The sequence below is a fragment of the Anomalospiza imberbis genome, chromosome 2, assembly GCF_031753505.1.
Source record: "Anomalospiza imberbis isolate Cuckoo-Finch-1a 21T00152 chromosome 2, ASM3175350v1, whole genome shotgun sequence".
NCBI classification, from domain to species: domain Eukaryota; kingdom Metazoa; phylum Chordata; class Aves; order Passeriformes; family Viduidae; genus Anomalospiza; species Anomalospiza imberbis.
The window spans coordinates 20,511,905-20,534,483 of NC_089682.1; the positions used below are offsets into that span (position 1 = coordinate 20,511,905).

At 41.0% G+C, this 22,579-nt stretch overlaps 1 protein-coding gene across 2 annotated transcripts in view; it reads right to left on the bottom strand.

Annotated features, from left to right (window-relative positions):
• Positions 1 to 11,861: 11,861 nt before the first annotated feature.
• The window catches only part of TBL1X (transducin beta like 1 X-linked), a 193,331-nt gene continuing 182,613 nt past the window's right edge, over positions 11,862 to 22,579 (bottom strand). For both annotated transcript variants that reach the window (XM_068180102.1, XM_068180101.1), the window contains 5 exons: positions 21,542 to 21,616; positions 19,519 to 19,646; positions 18,213 to 18,378; positions 17,348 to 17,449; positions 11,862 to 16,270 (listed from right to left, as the gene is read on the bottom strand). In XM_068180102.1, the coding sequence (XP_068036203.1) occupies positions 16,244 to 16,270; positions 17,348 to 17,449; positions 18,213 to 18,378; positions 19,519 to 19,646; positions 21,542 to 21,616 (498 nt within the window). In that variant the 3' untranslated portion in view covers positions 11,862 to 16,243. The remainder of the gene's footprint in view (positions 16,271 to 17,347; positions 17,450 to 18,212; positions 18,379 to 19,518; positions 19,647 to 21,541; positions 21,617 to 22,579) is intronic.

Below are 22,579 nucleotides of genomic sequence, written 5' to 3' on the forward strand. Positions count from 1 at the left end.
ACAGAGGATATGGTCTATGTCTTCATTTGCCTTCTACAAGAGATGTAAACAGGTAAAAAGGCTTGAACCTTTTTCAGCAGGAGTACATCTCTGCAATGATATTTGTTACTTATGATTGATTTTCATTCATTTTCTTTTAATCTCTCTTGTAACCTCCTTATGGTAGAAGTGTCTTTTGTTTTAATAAATGGACTATTCATATGTTGGGTTTTTAAATGTGTTGCCTTGCTTGTCTTGCTCAGCATAAAATTCCTCACCCAGAATTACAGCTCTAGGATTTCTGAGGCACCATCATTTCCAGCCTTTGCAGTCTGGTAAAGCATTAGTGACAGCAGACTCTGACTTCAGCACAAATATTTCCTGTTTGTGTTGACTCTCACTGACATAGTCTTCTTTTAGCTTGTGTATGTGAATTTTTGTTGCGGTTTTATCTAGGGAGCTGAAAAGCTTTATTAAAAAAAAAAAAAAAAAGGCTCCACAAACACTTCAGAACAAAGATTCCAGTTCATGCCAGGTTCAAGAAAACATAAACCCTCAAACTATTTTTTAGTATGGATTCAGGCTGATCTTTATGTGTACTCACCTAACAGGACAGTGGCTGCTGGGGCAGGTGTATTAAGAGACAAGATTTGCATAAAACAGCTTCCACGCTCTGAGTGCTCATCATAGAACAAGTAGAATCAATAATCCCTTCTCTGAGGAGTACTCTGTTTTATACCTTCATGTGCTGAATGAAGAGACATTCTCCTTATCTTCTCACATACACCTCTTTTTGTGCAGTGCCCTAGGTACCTACATCCAAACAATTCCCCAGATTGGTTGAAAGTTAAGAATCAATGATGAGCATGTCTACCCTAAGCTTTTGACTTAATATCAAAAATAGAAGTAATCTGATTTGTCTGGTTGTGCTGGAAGCAGTTACAGCACAGTTTGACTGATGGCATGGTGGAAGCCCCTTGAGCCCAAGTAATCGCCCTCCTATTCTTCAGCATGTGACCAGCCCTGGGCTTTAAATCCTGCTCACATCCACTTTGGCTGAACTTTCTTGGCTGTTTCCACCTTTCATTTTCAACACAGTTCAGTTTCAGCTATTGTAAAAAAAAATCATAATAAAAATTAAGGACAGCTGAAATGTTAATGGAAAAATAACATGAAGTTTTACTTCCTGGGTTACTCAGGGAAGTCTCAGGAAGGTTAGAAATTCAGGATCAGCAGAAACAATACTGAAAAATATTGATTGGCTAATTAAAATAAATCAGCTTCTTGAGCTAATTGTTTGATACAAAGGTGTTAAACAATGATTAGACAACTATTTAGGCAGATCATTACAGAGCTGTGCTTGGTTTGTAGCAAGTCTTTTACATTGTGCCCTTTGGAAACCTTTGTGGCTTTATGGCTTTTTATTGCTCTCTCCTTGTCAGAACTACTGGCAGATCACCAGACCCTTTCGTTTAATCACAGTCATTTGTTACCTACCAAACTATGAAGAGGCAGCACATTTATGAGCAGATTATACTGAGCCTTTTGAAACAGAGACAATTTTTCAGTGCAATACTCATCACAACTGGGGTCAAAAGAGCAGGAAAAAGGTGGAGGTGGATTTGTTAGTAAGCCTTTTCATATGCTGTGGTGTGGACCAAGCTGCAAAACCTTAAACCAAAATAAACAGTCTCTGGCTTCACTGGAATAATTATGTGGCACGAAAGCACTTGGGAGGTGACAGGCTGTAGCAAGAGGCCCTGTGAGATGACTGAATGACTAATCCCTCCCTCCCTTCACTGCTTCAGGGCATTTGTGTGCGACAGGGACAGATGGAATGCCCCAGTCCTGGCCCCCAAGGCTGTGAGCAGCCCCTGAGCAGTGCCAGGTGGCTGCTGGCACGGAGTACTCCTGTTCTGGGACAGCCTTCTGCAAGGGCCAGGCTTTGCTCCTCTCCTTTTCTTGTTCTTTCAAGGCTGTTTTTGGGGTGAGTACGGTGTGTCTGTGTATCAGTTATCTATGAGATGTCATCAGGAAAAATTAGGACTCATCTGAGAGCCTAAGAAAGAAAACTGCCCTAATTTTGATGTATCTAAAAATTGATATGGGACATTGCAGAGCACACTGACAGTGGGTTTTGACTTATAAAAGAAGTGTGTATGAGGAGTCTCCTTACCTGCTGCTCCTAGCCTCCAGTGGGTATACAGGAGGCATTCCTTAACAGCTTAAAATTGGATGGTAATTGATTCTACTCATGTGTAACCATGGCCACATTTGATTTCACCTTACACAAACCTTGTTCTTGCTTCACTATTCAACAAATCAGGCAAAGAATTGCCTTCTTCAAGGATTGCAGCAGATGTCCTTCCCTTCCCACCAGGAATATATTTTTGGAGTCCATCTCCTGATTGTCCCCACTCCATGTGCTTGCTGCATGCATGTGAGGGAGCAGCCACAGGCCACCACAGCCAGCTTCACGTTGAGGGAAACGGTGTCCTCCAAGGGTGAGCAAGGGCAAACTACAGGCACCACATCCTGGACAGCACAGCTCTGACACCAGCACGACCACTGCCTTCTTAAGTGTGCCACCCACTGCTGAGAGACCCTTGTGCTTATCAGCACACAGAAACACATCCTAGCTTTCATTCTGATGATGATTTGTATCTGCTTAGTTGTCATGAGGTGAGTGTGGGAAGTGCTTGTCTCTGGCCTGCATATTTGTTTTCTGAGTTTCAAACGTGGCTTGGGTTAACAAGTGACAGCTCTTGTCAGTGCTGGAGTCATTGGTGTGGTCAGTCTGTGTTCTTCATCTTACTCTGTGGGAGGGACTCCCTTCCAGTCACCCAGCTCTTCCCTCCTTGAGCAGGAGGGCAGCTGCTCCTCTGGAACAGCAAGGTGTGACTCAGAGGAGAAGTAAACAGAAGTAAAATTGGATCAGATACTGTCTAATAAAACATTTGTAGCTAAAGTGTTGTTTCATGAGTACAGCAGTTGTCAAGTGTAGCTTCTCGTATTTTGGGTGTATTAGAGCATTAATAAAATACTACTTAAAGCCTCCCTGAATTTATCAAAGGGAAAAAATGTTAATTAGAGTAAAAAGGTAGTTGAATCCATGCACTGAAATATAATTTGTGTAGTTGAATCACATAGAGAGGATATCTATACATACAGGGTAGTATTGCTTCTATTAAACACTTTCCTGGCCTCCCAGTCAGCTTATCAAATCCAACCACACACAGCAAGTTCTCTCTGTATTCACCAGCACATATTTTTAAGCACTCTGTATTTGAACTGCCAGCCTCATACATTTAATTACTATTTTATTTGGCCAGATGCTCAGGCTAATTGCAAAGCTGAAATATGAGCCCTAATAAAATAATAAACAATGTGAATAGGCAGATTTCTTGCATACCACAGTTCTGCATTTATGAGGTGCACCACATGTCTGAGTAACAAAATCCTAACTACATCTCTCACTAAGCCCTTCTTGTAGACCAAATACATGGAGCTAGAAAGTGAAATGTTAAATGTGATCCCCCAGCCCCTGGATAACCATATTTGACTTATATTTCAGTGTTTCCCTCTGTGTATCCATGATAATAAGTTATCTGATCTGCAAAAGTTTTTAAATTTTTATGGAATCTCAAGTTTACAGTAATCCCAGAGGAAGATCACTAAACCACATGGTAGTTGACATAAGACAGGTCAGATGATGTCTGGTTATTAATTTTTTAAGAAACAGACATGCACATGTGTGGATATTGAAACTGGCAGCTGAAGAAGATGCAATCTTACTGAAAGTAGGGAACAGAGTCCAGTCCAGGAATGCAGGCATGAATCTGTTTTCCTGGTTAATATTCCCTGGTTAATAGGATGTGCTGTGAGCTGTATGGAAAGCTGGTTCTCTTACTGCACCTTTCTAAGCGAACTCTTAATCATTCAGGGCACTAAAGTCACATGGGGTTTTGTAGGCAAAGTTTTCAAAAGGCTGAGAAAATTCGAGCATGCAGCTAAAGGGAAACCATTCAGTGATGAAAGTGATGGGAAGATTTTTTGTTGCTCCAGCACCTCTTAGTTGCTGGGTTTCATCACATTTTGGGGTAGCAAGAAGCTTTTGAAGCTTTCAGGCTTCTCCACAGGGGACATTTGAGTCCTTGCAAAGCCAGTGCCTGGAGATGAGAAGGCTGGCAAGGTGGTGGCCACTATTGCCCCGGGCTCTGTCCTGTGGCATGTGGCAGTACCAAGGACACCGTGGGTCTCTTTGTGCCCTGGTGTCACGTTGGGATGAGACTCTGCCCTCAATTCCATGGGTAGGAAATTGGGTCTTAAGAGGGGGGAGACGAGCTGTGAGGGATTGAGATGTGTTCCTTCCTCTGGAGAGTGGGACAATGACAAGTCTGTTAATAAAGACAACCTTTGTTGATGAAGCCTTGTCCTATCCTAGCTTTTCACCAGCTTTTCCATAGCTGAGAGGGACTCAGAGGGTAAATGGAGGCCTTGGATCCTTGCCCTTCAGTTGGCCCCACAGAGGTACCCACCCACTTGTGCATCTGTGAGCCTCCTGGAAAGTTGAGAACGTGGAGATCTGAAGGCACTGTGGGTGTTACTGTGCTTACTGAAAAAGGCACGTTTTAAAGACATGGGTGTAAAACAACGTGGTGGGGTTGGTTTTGTGCAGTGTGAGGAACCAGCTGTGTTGGGTGGGGTGTCCTGGCAGCACCCTCCCCCCTCAGAGAGCACCAAGACTCGGGACAGCATGAAAACACTGGCAGCCATTCATTGCAGCTGCAGCCACATGATGGCATCTGCTCCTGGTTTGCTGCTACAGCAGATCTTGAGTGAATTTCCTGGAGGAAAAGAGAAAAAAAAAAGGCAACAACGCAAGTCCCTCCTTAGGCAAAAGCACTCAACTGAGCACCAGATTTTATATGGCAAAGAAACGTCCTTCCACCCTGCCTCTGGTCATGTGGCAGCATGTGACAGGGGGCACAGCATTCTTCTCAAGGCACCAGACTTGACTTGCCAAGGATCAGAAGCATTCCCCCAGCCACACTAAGTGCTCTGGGTAACAGCTCAGCTCTGCTAATGCCCCATGTCAGGCAGTCAGCCATCCCCTAGGAATGCAATTACACCCAGGACAATACAGGGGAGGCTAGATAAGGCAGCTTTTTCCTTAGTTCCCAGGGGGTATTTTATAGTCTGAAAGCTGGTGTACCCAGATTCCTTCAATTTAATATCTGAATTTAAAATGGAAAAAAAAAAAGTCTACCTTAGCGAAATATATTTTGCCAAAGACAAGAGACTATTTTATAAATATTTTCAAGTGTAATAGAGGCCTTTCACCCTTGCTTGCTGGGCTCTGTCACTAGTGAGTTCCATGACTTCAGTGGAAATGAGGCCAATGTTGAGCAACTGGAAACATGTGAAAGGCATGAATGGGTGAGCTGAAGGCGCCGAGGCAGCCACAAGGCTCCACAAGAATTGTCCCTCTCTTCCAGGTGTCTTTAACATCTGGCAGGGAATGGGGCAGTGAGAGCTGTTGCTCATGCCTGAGCTGCTGTCCCCGCACTGTGCTCACAGAATTCATGCTTCACTGGGCCAAGAGAAGGGACAAATGCAAGCAATACTGGCCCTGGTGGCAGGACACCCCTCGCTCCAGTCTGGCAATATTTTTACAGGGGAAGCCCAGGGAGCTGCAGCCCCATGCTCAGGGCTCCCAGCAGGGCTGTGAAAGATGATCCGGGCACTGCCTTCCCCTGGCATCAGCTCCTGTCAGCAGAGCTGCCTGAGCACCACCCTGTTAGCTTTGGATCTGGAAAACCTTAAAAAAAAGGTCTTTGTGTGTTTGTTTTTTCATGGCAACATCCTCAAATATTAGCTTTATTGGTACATTACTGGGAGACAGAAATGGTATGTACTGTCTGCATTTATTTTGTGAAGATATCATACTGTAGATAGCCACTTAATGATTCACTTTATTCCAGATGAGATTCTAATCATGACTGTGAAATTGTGGGATGGGCTCTTCCCTTGCTTCTGCAGACACTTGTGGAAGGAACTGATAAATGTTCAGGTACAACTACACAAAAACTCAGATGTCAGAGCACACACACATCACAACACACACATAGAAGTACTCCTTATGTTTTAAATTCATAGAAACATAGTATCTGCTGATGGATAAACAATAAATTAATTGGCTTTGTTTTAGATTTTTTTTTGTTTTCTTCTCCAAATGTTATTGTATTTTATTAAAAAAAAAAAAAACACTCCAGAAGATACTACCTGAAGTGATGAACAAATATTCTGTTTAAGAAAACTTAAATTTTCATAAAAATAAAGTTTTAACATTCAGTTCACTGCTCACAAATATCCTTCAAGCACTATTAAAATTCCAGCAACATTTTCTCATAAAATTGCCACTGCTTTGCCTTCTCTAATTTTTTTCAGGGCTATTTTCCAATGACAGTTGAGGTGTTTGGTTGGTTTTGTTTTATTTCACCCAGCTAAAGCAATGATTTACTACATGGGCCTCCAAGAGGCCAATATATAATATTTGTTTGAGGCAGGCAAGTCCAAACATGAAACAAGTCCAAATGGACCTTCCATTTCAGAAAAAAATCCAGATACACAGCACTTGCTGGGTAATAGTATCTTTCCCAGCCCAAAGCATGCAGGGTATAGCATGGAGAAAGAAAATATTAATGAATTAGGCCAAAATAGTACAGGAGAAAGCAAGATGGTATTCATTATCTCACATTAGTTTCATTTTGGGAGCTGATCAACTTATCATTCCACCAAAGGAGGAATGAGCACCAACCCTTTGTCGTTCAGATGTGGAAAGGAGTGGTTCAAGTGACAATATGTAATAAAATTAAATTTCTTCTTTTCTGCTAGAAATGCTGGTGTTCAGTTCCTACTGGAACAGACTTGGCTCAAGAAATAAATCAGGCTGTTGGTTGTTGTTTTTGAAGTAAAGGTTTTGTAAGGTTTGGTGATAAAAGCTGTGAGACAACTTCTCAGCTTAGAGCTGTGCACAGACCAGTCCCTCTCTCCCCACCTGCTTGCTTCTCTGTCACTGCAAACCAAAAACCAGGCAGAAATGTGCTATTTTGTACAGACAGGAATGTGAGGTTTTTAATGATAAGGGGTCTCCAGTGATGTATGCAGTTAATCTATTGCTCCCCCAGTCTCCAGGGGACTGGTGGAACTTTTACAGTGATGAGAAGTGCTGGTTTTTCCCATACCAACACCTTCAGTTTCCAAATTTGCATCTGGAGAAATACACCTCAATTTATTAATCTTTTGCAGAGTCTGGTACAGAATCCAGAGCACTTTAAAAAATTATTTTGTACCAACACCTTTTTACCACTCTATATAGGAGGTCTAGGATTTTATCTTAAAATCTCATGTTGCTCCTACATGAATAGATTTTATAGCTCTTACTGCAGTCTTCATCAATGTCTCTGTACTAAGCAGACCTAAGTCAGGATGCCACTCTAAATGTTGGTGGGTTAGAAAGATTACATTTTTAAAAATTGCTTTGATATGTGTTCTTTGATCAAGTCATGAGACCTGGCCCATTAATGGGGATATTAAAAAAAAAAGGATGTCTGTGTGAACTGAGTGAAGCACAGGCTCTCTGCCTTTGCAATCCTCTGTGGAGGAAGGTGAGTGGTGAATGATTAGACATGGTCATTTAATTGCACACAAATTTCTCATGATTCTCCCCAAACCAGCCTCTGGGAAAGAAGCTGACAAGCAGCTACTGTCCAGGGCTTCAAGGAAGGAAACACCATGCTGAGGGCTTTTCCCATGAGATCTCTATGTTGGCAGTCTAGGTTGCCTGGCATGTGAAAAGGGGAGGTTTTCTCAAACTCTTAATGTTTGATTACTCTGTCAACGTCCTTGAAGGATTCACATTAACAGGTTACAAAATAATTCTCTTTATTAATGAAGATGTGACAGGTCAGGGTTCAAGGATTGCTGGGGATAGTGTCTGACTGAAAAAACATATTCAAACCAATATATAATTCAAAGCAACACAGTGACAAGCTCCAATCCTAAGAAACCTTAACTCAAGAAAATCATTCCATGTACATGGAATACAGAACTTGCCCAACAGGCGTCCCCTGTGGGGGAGAAGACAGGTTCACCCTGTCAACTGACCCCTGAAGTTACTCAGGAGACTTCCCTGACTTCTTCCCATTCTTAAGTTATTTTTGCACTATTTCTTTATATTTAGGTGGAGATGGAGTGACTTAAGCCACACACCTTACTCACTGAGGGGTGGCTGTACCTTGGGGGTGGTTGCCAGCAGAGTACCTGACATAACCTTGGGATGGGGAAGTGTCAGTCCAAGGAGAGGGATTTTGCCATGGTCGCTAATTCAAGGGCTTCTTTCATCTCCCTTGTTTTTCAGGTGCTATGCAGCTTTTCAGCTTGGAAGCACTGAGTTCCCTTCTCTGCAAACATTTGGACAAATCCTGGCTGTGGTCTCTGCTCTGCTCTATCTTAGTCCCCCGTAGATTGTGTTGTGTGTGAGAGGCCAGATATGCTCTCCATGCTGGTTCCAGGGAGCAGCAGCTGTATTTTCCCTGCAATTTCTGCACTGCTACCTTTTTACCCTCAGTCGTCTTCCCACAGTGCCCTCACTGACAGTACTCTCTGCAGGCACTTGACAATTTTTTCAGTCCAGCTGGCAGGACACCATGACTGCAAGGATTGCAGGATGTCTCAAATGCCCTCCTAAGGGTCTGACATTTCTGTCTTTCCCTTCAAGAAAATATTCAGAATTTTTCAGGCACCGCAACACAATGTGTAGGGATGTGATGCTCACACGAATTCTCAGAAGCCTAGAGAGGTAATTCTCAGTTTTGAAAGGGCAAAATGGCAGTGCTTTGCTGCCAAATCCATTTTGTCTGTTGTGCATTTGACTGTGATGAATTACTCCATTGAAGGACAAGGATGTCAACTTTGTCCCACTATTTAATGGGAAGAACAGGAAAGTGATGAGCAGAATCTTTTTTCGATCTCTTTTTCTGAAATAAGGACTAATGAATTACATGGTGAAGTCAAGGCCTCTTTGAAGGTAAAAGATGTTAGACCTTGCAGCCATGAAAGAGGATATAGCTGTTTTCCTGCAGCTATTAGGTTTTGTATTCTTTTGGTTTTTTGAATATATTCAAAAGGAAGTGGAAAAACCCTATCTCTAAGGAAACAAAGATCTTCCTTCCTATTGGGAAAGGAGTCAGCAATGATGATAAATTCCTTGCCAAGTGAGTAATTTCTTCACTTAAAAGACTTCAAAGCTTTAAAAATTATTTTTTGTACCACAAAGCTTCAATATGAAGTTGCATGTGCTCCTAATGGTCAGTGCTGATCTCACCCTTGGCTGGAAATGATACACAGAATGAGGCAGGGAAAGGAGTTGTTTGAGTGAGATGCTGCAATATTATATCTTCCCAGAATAGCTCTAAAAGTACCCTTAATTGTACTGCACACTGACAGAAGTGAGAAGCAAGTGTTTAGGACTGCTCAATGCTTACAGTGTTAGTTGTCACACAATTTTCAGGCTAAGTAATATATATATATAGGATAAATGCAGGAAAACTAAACGACAATTTTAGCTTGACAGTCATACATTGTCTGAAAAAATAACATGACTAAAAATAGGACCATGACATAGCATTTATTTAAGAAACAGGCAAAGTGAGAACTTTTATATAGCACTGAAGCTCCAGCCCCACTGTAGTTGTCTCCTTAGCTCTCATATTTTTTATTTTGAGAAGCTGTTATGAAGACATTAGTGCTGAGCAAATGTCAGAACATGAACTGACCCAAGTGTCATGAAGGTGCATTGCATTCTCTTTTTTTGAATATATGATGTGTTGAGGTGCTCATCATCAGCACACCGGCTTTTCTAGCCCTTCTGCTTTCCAAATGTTACATATTAATCCTAACTTAATGCTCTGGGTCCTTAAACACCTCAGAACTAGATGATGTGACACACAGGACTGTTTTTATTCTGAGCACTAATTCCTTCTGAAGGCTTTGGACAATCAGCCTTAGCTCAGGTCAATGGTTCGGCCTCTTACATGGTCACAAAGCAAGAACCCCATTTCATGCTGAATCCCCCCAAGTGCCATGGAAACCATTTTGTGAAATAAAACCCAACCACAATCTACACAACATTCAGCCTGCTTATGCTAAGCAATCCCCTCCCCTTGCATCCTTTCAGGTCAGTGCTTTAAGCCCTAAGCAGAGAAAGGAGCCCATGGGAGCTCCTGACACAGGGGATGACTGTGACAACTTCAGAATATTCAACTCATGTGAAGTTCTTCAAAAACTTCCAACTTCCTTGCTTAAGCAAGGTTGAATTTTAGCCTGGCTAGATTAAGGAAAATTTAACAATTTACCTTGATCAGAACTAGAGCAGAACTTATTTTATATGGAGAAATGTCCTTTTCAGGAAACTTACTTGAAGGAAACTTTAAAAAGTACTTCAACCCAATCTTACTCAAATTGGTTCCTTAATAGCTGTATAAATTTCCAATAAATGCAGCATGGGAGGAAATAAAATCAAACTGTAAACATGTGACGTGAACAGCCATAAGGGTGACCTGATTCAGAGGGAAAAAGTACTCAACAGAAGAAGTCTGCCAAAATTCTTGGAGAGAAATTGCCAGCCAGCCTGGGAGATGTGAGCCTGGAGACCAGAAACATTCTTGAGAAGCGCAGTCGGCATCTCTGAAATGCAGCTGGGTACCAGAGACATCCTGAGACACTCTCAGAAAGTGCAAGTCCAAGAAACTGTAATAGTAACATCATCTGAAAAGCTGAAAAATAGTCTGGAAAAAGGGGAAAACATCCTGAGAAAGAATGTATTGGTAACTTCCGCTGGCTGTTTCAACTGCAAGAGCAGGATAAGTTCCAAAACAGAACTGAAATCATAATCTGTCGAGTGTCCCAGGTGAAAAACAGAAATTAACTGCATTCACTGTCTGCTCAAAGTCCTGTACCCTCTTATGTCTCTATGACAGAGATGATTCTCTATCCAAATCAGCTTCTCTTTCTCTTCCTGCACTGCATATTCTTGTCCCTTTCCTACACAGGTCTGCAAGATCTTGGACCATTGTTGGGGAAGCCTTGCTGACTCCAAACTCTGTGACATTGATTGTATCTGAAGGGACATCATGCCTGTTGTTCTACTGCTCCCTCACTCAGCCCAAATCTGGGGCTGGCCTGTTTTATCCTCCCACCTCTGGGATGGCTGGGCCCCTTCTGAGATCTACAGCTTGGTGTCTAATCTACACGTGTAATTAACCTATCCTAAGTGTGTCTGCTGTTGTATTGCTGCCAAGTTCGCTTCAGTAGTAACAACTTAGTTGTAACCTGTAATTTATATATATATATATATATATATATATATATATATATATATATATATATATACATACATATACACACACACTTAAGTGCTACTACTATTGGGTGCTGCTATATTTGTTGTTGCTATAAATTTATTGCTGCTGTATCAGTGATTGCTGCTATACCAATGCTGCAGATACTACTCTGTAATAGCTATAAATACACACACATATATATATATTTGCTTTATTATACGTGTACTTGCTAATGGTGAGTTGTGGTGTTTGTAGGAATCTGTAATAGAGTAAAGAAAAATAGAGGCTAAAGCGTCCATGCCCTGTGTATTACAAAATCCTTGAACCCATGGTCAAGGTCTTTAAATATCCACAGGCCAGTGACACCACATCACAACTTAAGTTGTGACACCACATCACAATTCTAGTCACTCAACCCCAGCTCTTACGCGCAGGATGCAAAACAGCCAGAAAGAATAAGGAACAACACGCACAGAATTCTCTAATATCAAAATATAGCAATTTATTCAAGACACTGAATATGATCTGTTGATTCTCTCCTTAAAACAAATGAGCTACAATACACAAGGTGAATTTGAAGAAAGTGTGGGTGGGGGAGAAACAAAATAGGGGTTGATGTTTCAACAGAACCTGGGAAATGCTTAAATGAGAACCAAGTCTGGCTGCAAGTCTGACACAGACAATAAAAACTGCAGAAGCCAGAATTCAGAATTTCAGTGAGTGGCTGAAAGAACATTTCTGCAATTGACAAAGAACCACATCTTTTAAAAAGGCAGTAAGAGGAAAAAAAAAAAAGGAGGAAAAATTAAAAAGGGAAAAAGAAAAAGAAACCCAAAAACAAAGCAGACCCTTACATTTGACAAAGTGCACTTCACTTGGCTCTAAAATTAGCTATTTTTTCTTTTTTTTTTTAACAAATTAAAAGGAGATTTCTAAGATGTAGCATGGGGTTAATGTGTGTATAACCCTGTAAGTCAGGCCCTTTATTGCCCCATAAGGGACCCAGTGTTTTCTACATAAAAGATTCAGTATCCTTCTAACCCACAGAATATAGTGGTTTTTCAGAAACTGGGTTTTTTTCACTCCCAGGCCCGTTCCAGACAGCCAGCAATAATAAAAATCCAGCAAGTCTCTGGATGGTTTCACAATCCTGTTTGGTCACTTAGGTTTTTCCATTTCTCTTCTGTTACAAAGAACTATAAACAAAATTCTAGGAAGAAATCTTACGAAGTGCCCTGGGCTGTTGCTTTGTGCAGTTCTGTTGCAGGGGAGTCACGGAGAGGCTCTGCCAGCTTGGGAATGGCGCCGCTGCTGGAGGGGAGGGAGAGCTCCCAGGAGCTCCCAGGAGCTCCCGGAAGCTCAGTGCTGCAGGTCTAGGCTGAGACATCCACCTTGAACTACAGCCTGGAAAAGGCTCTCTCCCCGCACTGTTCATGTCCTGAAGAAACCACATCCTTAGGTTAAGATTAACCTTTGCAACTACACCTCCTGCCTTCCTTAACAGCTCTCATTTCAGTTGAAAACTATCTACTACAGCATCTTCCCAGTCTTTGGGATTTTGTGGAAGGTAAGAAAAGTGAATTTTCTTAGCTCCTCACATATACTGCTTGTAACTCTGATGGTCCATATAGAAAACTTTCTGGAGCAGCAGCCTCTCTCACACATGAGCTTTGCAAACCAAGTGACACTCAAATTTTGTTTCTCTTGGCTTCTTACCCCCATGTAGGCAAGCAAAGTGGTGTTCTGACAAATTTAAAAAATGATAAAAAAGGAACAGGCGTCACAGACACTGCCCTGTTATCCACAGTAGCTATCCTAGGAACAACTATGAAACATGGGCTGTGGAGCCAGCCAGTCATGGAGCACTGAGCAAATCAATCTCTTCAAATCCTGAGATCTGGCCTATTCACGTGTCACTCAAGGGACAGAGGCAAGGCCAGAGCCCCATCAGTGTTGCCCCCCCACAGATGGCAACTTCTGCTTGTTATGCTCAGAAATGCCACCAAAAAGCAGGGTAGGAATTTAACCGTTTGCATGCAATGACTGCAATCAAATCATTGTCCAAACAACACTTCATAAAACCACATTACGCCTTTGTATTCAAGTTCAAGACTCTTTGAGCAAGTCCTCTTTAAAAAAAAAAAAAAAAGCAGTGACTTTAAATTAGCAGGTACATGTGGTTATTAGAAAAGAGTGCAAAACTGCCACATGGTGATCTACAGTCATGCTCTTGGTGCAAAAAACTAAAACCAGCACATAAAAGCATTTAACTTTTATATAATAATCCTTGATACTGCCTGGCATCCAATTATTTGAGATAAATTACAAACAACCCTAACTATTACTAGTAACCAAAATTCCACATAACTGTTTTCACCTCAGGACTAATACTTCTAGCAGTTACTTCTTTCCATTCTTTTCAGCAGTTACTTCTTTCCGTTCTTTTCTCCTTTCCAAAGGTGTATCTTTAAGAAATGCAGCTGAAGCTGGCAGTGTCTAGTTGCACTAGAAGGACTAACATCCCCTACAGATGCAAGCATACAGAGAAGAAAACTCCAGAGAAAGATGGTGTTCAGATTCCACGACGATGCCCTGGAGCTCAGCAGGTCTCGCACCACCAGTTCAGGGCAAGGGCTCTGGATTTGCTCAGCTCAAATCACACCTTCAGCAGCTGTGGTCAAACCAAAGGGAAGATGCTGTGTTACAGGGACTTTGGGCAGGAAGGTTCTAAATTTGTTTAGAGGTTTGTGGCCTGTTTACTCTCTCCTACAGATCCTAGCCTAGGCTGTAGAGAAGACACCTGCATGACTCAGCCAGTTCTGAGGATCTAAGTCATGCCTGACACCACCCCAAGGCTGCCTTCTAGTTTACAGCACTTTCAGTAAACTCTGCCTATGTGCCCTGCGTTGCATTTGTCATTTCCTCAGTCTAACGCAGAGTAACGCAGTCTTCAGCTGGCATCTGTGCAGGTGTCACGGCTGCAGGAAGGAAATCTTGTCCAAAGTAGATGGGAAATCTTGTCCAAAGTGAAACTCTCCGTTGTTGTTCTGATCATTTCACCCCCACAACTTTACGGTGGTTTACACGTTGAGATAGAACTTACATATGATGTCATAACCTGATGAATTCACTGTCTTCTGAGCACCACACTGAGGACACCCTCGAGGCTAAACCTGTCTGGGCAGACAGTGAGCCTGCAAGTGCAGACCCAGAGCTGTCCCTTCAGGATGCAGCACACACGTGGTGACAGCAGCACCACCCGCTGCAATGGCAGAGCCTTCTTCTTGGTGTGTGTGGTCCATGGATGGACAGGAGCTTGGCGAGAGTCCATTCTTCAACAGTGACAGATGCAGTCAATGTATTTCAGTTCACCTGGTCTCATTAAGTCGGTGGTAAAACCCCACCGACTGACTGGAATAACGAACAGAGGAAGACAGCACTGCCTCGCAAGGCCACAGGCAACCAAACCCATATTCTGTCGAAATCTGAACTATCTCTAGAGGAAAGAAGATACAAAAGCATTTCTCCTGCTTACTGAAAACAAACAAAAATATAGACTAGAGAAAATGAATGCTATATTTATAGTCTCACGCTTCAGAATCTCTTTGAATAAGTTTACATCACCAAACAGCCATAAAAAATGGAATGAGACTATGTAAATGGCTGGCTGCTGGAAAAGGACTTTAGTAAATGACTGGTATTTCTTGTATCAAACACCATTTTTTCTTACAGCACTTTCTGAGAGAGAAGAGAAAAAGGATACTGCGCCTTTCATGTTCCCTGGACTCTGTGTCATTCTTTTTGCTTGAATTACACAACTGGTCTACATTTTGTGGCCATTTTAGGCTTTTAAAACTGTTTAACATAAAAAATATTTTTTTTTCCAAAAATACACTGGGTTCTTTCTGTTAAAAGTCATCTTTCTCCTGTAAAAATCTTCCCCAGCACTGCATTCTTATATAAAGCACTTATTACACAATTTGCTGAAAGTGCCCTTGAGACGCTAAGATCTGAAGCATGGAGGATTTTTTTTTCTTTTAAATGGAGAGAAAGAAAGGAAAAGGAAGTTATAGAAGAGAGGAGAAGCAGTCTGTCAAAAATTTTCATTGTCATGTCCACCTGGCTGCATCTACTATGGGCATACAGGGAAAAGAAAAAAAAAAGGGGGGACAAAAAGAAAGAGGAGAAAAAAAAGGAAGGAAAAGTTGGGAGTGGAAGGGAGAAATAAAAAGGCAAACAAAAGTTTCATCCTAAGCCTGGGATCCTCCAGGCTGTAATATTCCAGCTGATAGAAAACCACTGAACAAAAAAAGTAGTCTAGAAAATAGAAAGTGTTGTGATTACAAAGTTGAGCATTTCATCAGTACAAACTGGTCTTTGAACGTCCTTTGGGAGAGCAACTGTAGTGTCCAAATTGGAAGGAAAAAATACAACACCGCATGGAGGAGGATTTTTTTCCCTTTTGGTTTATCACAGCATTTTTCTTTTTTTTTTTTCTTTTTTTTTTCCTTTTTATTAATTTTTTTGGCACAGCTTTTTTTTTCCCCAGCCATCAGAGCAAGTTCTCAGATGCAAACCAAACAGTGCAATGCCTAGCTGGTGGCTTCATGCTTCCAAGGCTGAATGTTCCAGGTGGAAACCATTCCCTCCCCCTCTGAAGTGACTGCGTTTTTACTCCTTGATGAAGGTTACGGACAAAATACAAGTCACCTGTGGCCAGGGAGAGTCGGTTTCACGGTACACTCTAACTTTGTTCAAGTTTGTACAGTTCTGGAGCTGTTAAGAATAGTTTTGAAGAGTGCTTCTCCCCACACATTCACTGCTGGTCCATTTGAAATTTCTTCTAAAACATTTCACTTTTACTTCCGCAGATCTAGAACACAAACCTGTGGAGAGAAGACCCCGTGTTAAGAACCATTTGTGAAGCTGACGTGGAAACCCCATTAATGCACCCTGTACACAGGTGGACCAGCCAGCTGGATGTTACACTCCCCACCTTCAAAGCAGCCTCTCTCAAGTACTGGTTTACAGGCACACAAGTAAAGGGACAAACTGACATGGCAGACAGCCCAGGTGAAACCCAGACATTTAACACCTAGCTGGGCTTTCACTGGGTAACAAACAAACATTTTGGTGGCACATCTCATAAGATTATGGGATCTATTCAGTTGCCTAAATATCATGTACACTTCTGAAATTTATCCAGAACAGATGCAGGCTTGGCAAGCATGACAGCGCACATGTACCCATTTGGAGCTGCTATTGGGAGCCAGGCATGGCCCTGTCTGAGATGGCACAACTAAGCTCAAACAAGTGAATCACGTCATAGGCGTTCCCTTTGTTAAAACCAGTTGAAAAATACTCTCCAAAGTAGTTATGCCAGCCAGCCATGTGTGTCCTGCACAAGCTGATCAGGCTGCAATTGAATTTTTTTAGAAGTAACATTAACAGTAAAAAATAGTAAGGAATAATCAGTATTGATGACAATATTTCTCTTTTACCACATGACAAAATATTTGGGTATCATGCTGAAAATGTCCTCCTTTAGTTATTCCTATTCAAAGGAATAGGAATACTCTTCTGTGGAATCAAACTCTGAAAGCCCCAGGGTAACTGTTTGTTACAGAGTTGACTGCTGTGATCTACTCTTCATTAAAGCTGACAGTGATAGAAACAACATGATTGCTGTTCTTGTCAAATATGTATTTAAAAGTAATTCTCATCTTCAGGAATATTCACCTATTCCACAAGCATTCTTCATTTCTGACAGGAACACCACCTCCTTTCAAAACCTTTCAAAGCAGGAGCACTTTAAATACAGTACACAGAGCTACTTATTTGTGTCTTGAGCTGCCTCTGTCTTCAGCTCTGTCCCCAGGAGGCAAATAGAGTATCCTGTTTTTTGTTGATGCTCCCAGAAAAGAAATCTCCACCCAACCTTTGCAATGTTTGATGATCCTTACCGATCCGTCTGACGCGCTTGCTCCCACTTTGTCTCCTCTAGCATTCCAGCAGACTTCAAAGATGCCCCCGGTGCCTCTGTAGCTATGTACTAGAGTTCCACTCTACAAAGCAAAATAGCATGCAGACATTGGACACAGAAGTTCTCCTTCTTTTCTCTGTCATGTGGCACTACGTTAAAAGGGGGAGCTATTCCGATCACCCAGCTATGGCCACCTCCATATTGCGATGGAAACTTGTTAGTAAACAGTTAGGAAAGTGGTCCTTGCAATGAAGAGCAACAGGCTCCCCCAGAAACAGTAGGACTCAAGACATCTGTTTTTGTCAACTCTGTAACAGTAAAGGCCTGGGGAGTTAGGTTGATGTGTTCTTCTCTAAAGTCTGTTGCTATTTCAGGTTGTGAATTACCAATATGTAGAATTACATCTGTGGAACTATGATGTCCCACTTTTCTCCAGAATATCACCAGTCCCCTGCCTGTACATCTTTGTATCTATAGCTCCTCTTCACAACATCTAAGCAAGAAGCGTCAGATTCACAGCTGAACTCAGTTTGTAACTAAATAAAAGTATCCCTTATTTCTAATCTACACCTTTGTTTCACAAAGCTGATGACCCAAAACAACGTACCTATTTTCATGCATGCTACTTGTTTTAGCATACAAAGCAGACTGAGCAGAAGTGTTCTGGGCAGTCACCTCACTGCACCTGAGTGACTCAACTGCCATGGATTTGTGCCAGCCAATACAATCAGGTTCACCCTGGCAGGCAGGTCATGCATGACCTAGGTACACACATTTTCCATTTAAGCTTTTGCTATTAATATGTCATCTAAACCAGATGTGTATTACATGAGGCAAAACAGTACCTGAGTATTCCATATATGGACACATTTGTCAAAGGACCCACTGGCTAGGTATTTTCCATCAGGACTAAAAGCTACACTGTAGACAGGCTCTTGATGCTTTGTTAACGTATGGATGCAGACTCCTCGGTCAACGTCCCACAGCCGAACCGTGGAATCAAACGAAGCACTGCAAGAAGCATTAAAACACGAGAATGCAATAATTTGGGTGTTTATCAATTTGCACTGTGATACTGTACATGTTATAAGAGAATACCACAGGGTTTTTTTTTCCATGGCTAAGCATGACATAATGTTTCAAACAGAAAAGCTAAATTGTACCACAGCCTGTATGTTTTTTATCTTAAGAGCTACAGCTATAGAACCAAATTTGTGTATGACGACCCTTACGGCCCATGTAGGTATACTCTATGTAGCCATAAGAAGGCCAAGCTTCCCACTTTTGAGATTCTACCTCCTGTTATTCAGGAAGGTCAAATATATATTGTCATTAATAGGATAAATAGGTCCAGAGAGCTCTTACTCCTAATGGATTCACTCTGTTTGATTAATTAGCATTTTATAATTCTCTAAAACTGTGGTTCTTTTCACTTTGTTTCAGTGATATTTTTGCTACATTTCTTTTAAATGCCAAACTGTGGGCTTGAAGAAAAGCAAAGGAAATAATTTGCATTAAAAATAATATTAAAAGAATAACTCCAGGAAAGTGAGGTTCTTCCATGTCCCAGACTAAGGAGTAAAATAAACAAGTTTTGATACAACTTCTCCCCATACTGCACACGCCATGAGTTGATCTGATAAACCCACAGTACTACCATCAATTGGCACTCTACAAGTAAATGTATTTCCTAAGCTCAAAGAAGAATTTTGCACTGTGGAACTTCAAAGACTATCCAAGCTTTTCTCTATTAGCTAAGAAGGCTACAAAATTTTTTTCTAACTGCCCAGGTGAGTTGCATGACCCTAGTTAGAAACAATTCCAGCTGCCTGAATCTTGAGAGCACCAGCCTCAAGATCTTCACTTATAACAACGAGATGCTGGATGTGAAAGTGCAATGCCAAATTTACAACCATTTTATCATGGCATCTGAAAAGTTAAATACCACATGACTCAATTTTTTTTCTTTGTTCCCCTTCTTTTTTCAAACACGAATCCTTTCCCTTTGTATCCATCCTCTTGACTTAAATACACAGATACTTTTTAGTGGAATTGTCTGCGGGAACACTGATGGCAAAGTGACAGTAGGGCTACATGTCAGAAAGATGATCCTTCTTCTTGGCAGGCAAGAAAAAGAGGTGCATTTTTTACCTTGCTAACATGATGTTGGAGTTTGGGTTGCTGGTGCCTGGTCCTGTAGGGCTCCATTTGATAGTGTAAATCTCTTTGCTGTGAGCCTGAAGATCATGTACACAGGTATCTTGCTTCATACTCCATATCTGAATAAGAGAAATAATGAAGGAGGAAAATGGCATTATTAATCTCTTAGCTGAATTATTTCAGTTCTACATTTTACCATTTGTTTATTTGAGATATTGACTCACCTGAATACACATAAATATAATTTATTAATGCAGCAATTTGGCACATACATTAAAACAACTCCAGCAGGGAGAAGAGTTACACATTTAATAGTATTTATTCAATAGATAAGATCTAAAGAATTGCTGTACTTCCAAGAGCCTATAACTATTTTCACACAGAAGTTTAGCTATTTGAAGAAGTTTAACCAGAATTTTATTCATACGTCATAACAGCAGTCATTTTAAAGAACGAGAAGAAAATTGCAGCAACTGCTTAGAACACAGCAATTTTCTCTTATGCTAGTAAAATTTTCCTTTTCCTCCTGAACTCCATTTGTCGCCCTCATGTTTTTAACAGTATAGAAGATGGAAGACAGTCAGCTGCTTCTGCAGTGTTACATGGCCAAATACTTCAGTGTAAGATGAAGAATACACTCAATAGACATGACAGGTAATTTAGTACCTCTTTTTGTCATCTAACTGAGAAAATAAGATGAAGGAATTCACAGCAGGGAAAATAACTCAAATTTAGTCAGTCAGTTTCAGGTATCGAAAATTTAGTAATGATTTAATTCAGTTGTTGTAAGTCTGTCCACGAGAATGATATGCTCTTATGCTGAATTCCCATCAGTGTTGCCTGAGACTGCTTTTGGGAATGCTACACAAAGCTCAGCCACGTTCTACGGTTGACAGGCAGCACGTTCCAAGAAGTTATCGGAAAAGCTCATGAATTCCAAAAATACAGAAGAAAAAAGCTGGAGAGGACTGATTTACAAGGAAAAGGAAGAAGAAGAAGAATTGCCTTAATTTGGAGCATTTGCCATCTCTGTCACTGAAGGTTTTTATAAACAGGTGAGGCCAGGGATAGCAAACCACTAGCTCTTGTGCCAAATTCAGTGGTCGGGAATTTGAACTGGTAACAACACTGAACCATGGTGGTTTTTAAAACACAGCATGCAACTGGGCACCAAAAAATGTGCTACCACTGGGTCAGGATGTTTAAGCAGAGCAAGAACAGTTATGCAATAGTGCTTTGTGGCAGCGTGACAGGCAAGCTGCTCCCTTTTGCCCCTGTTTTCTGTAAATTTCCAGCTCTGTCACTAGCCTGCAGTAACACATCTGGAATCCAGAATGATGAAAACCTCAGTGGGTATGTGGCAAAGACAGAGCAGAAGTCAGTCTACCTATGAACAGGAAATATTCATAACGTTGACATTCTCTTAGGTCTCATCTGCAAATTCTGCCGCTGTCTCAGTTTCATGCTAGAAACGTCCCAAGCTTCAGTTGTGTCAATCAGCAGTGTAAAGAGATCTGAGTCTTAATGAACACAACCATACTGCAAGGAAACTATTACTGCTACAATTCTAGCCACAAAACCAAATCTTTCCTAGGATATTTGCTTTTTTAAAGAAACCAGCATAAATCAACAGTCCAGCAGGAGGGCTTTGCTATAACATCATACAGCTACTCCTACACAGACAGCCTTCATTTGATGTGGCTGAAAAAGAAAAATGAGAAAGGGTTTGGGGCTGCTGAAGTTCTATACTATTCTAAACTTTAACTACGACTTTTTTGTGACAATGGCATATCAGTCATGTAACACTTATTTGGATAGGATGCCTCAATTTCCTCAGTGTTTGCTTCTCTGTCTTCAATCTTTCAGATTTGCTTCAAGAAATATGGGACAAAATGGAAACTACTGTTCATGCAGAGTTTGAAGTGATACACTACCATCATTCTGGAGAAGACTGAAAAAGAGATATCGTTTTTTGAACTTACTTCTTGAAAAACAGGAATGGAAATTGTTTTACCTTTAATGTCATGTCATCAGAGCAAGATGCTAGTAGCATGCCAGATGGGTCCCATTTGATTGCATTCACCTCATTCTGAAATCAAGAGTGATTTTATTAAGCAAATATTGCAGTTACTGCATCATACTGGGCACTCAGCAGAGGGCACTCAAGTTTTATGCATGGAACAAGTTCACCCACAAATTACAGTGCTGGTGCTTTTAGGGGTGAACAAAAGCACTGCTGCCTCCCTAACATGCTATTTAAGTGGCATTTCGGAGTGGAACCATCCTGTGCTTGTGAACAATACACACAACAATCTTCTGATGTGTGTTCTGGCACAAAGTTGCTCCTATCCTTTTGTCACATCCTAGGATTTAAATAAACCCAGACAGATTGATGATACAGCATTAGCTTCTTTTTAAAACTGGGGCATTTCTTTCATTAATGTTCTGTAGACTTGGTGATAGAAGTTTTCAACAGAAAATAATGATACTGGTGGGGAGTTTTGTTTTGTGGACTTGATAATTCTTCATATTGTAGCTCTACAACAATGCAGGTCTCTCCAAAGAGAGGTTTAAGTGTAAATTAATTCCATGCTGGAATATTAAACAGTTTAGGATGCTTTCTCTATCAGTCTTTCTAGCACTTTGCAATTAACTAAGCTTAGTGTATCCCCTTGGTAATGAGTAAGTTTACCATGCTCTTCCACTGCTATAGGTGAAGAGAAAAAAAGTGTTTTATAAAAAGGGAAAGACTATTTTCTTAAAAATATAAATTGGCCCAGGGTCTCAGTGAAAACAATCCTGGAAAATATTTAAATTTTTCTTTATATATTTCACATGTTTCAGTAATAATTAAAAGCAAGTATAGATAAATTTGAAGTAAAAATTTGGATAATGTACAGAATGGTGCAATTCATATAATCATAAAAAGCACCAGTCTATTGTTAGGAATGTACAACCTGTCATGAAATATCAGTTTAACCACAGACTAAAATAAAGGTCTCCAAATGCATAGTTCTGGAAGCTAACATCTGAATTATGGGTCAGTAAATGA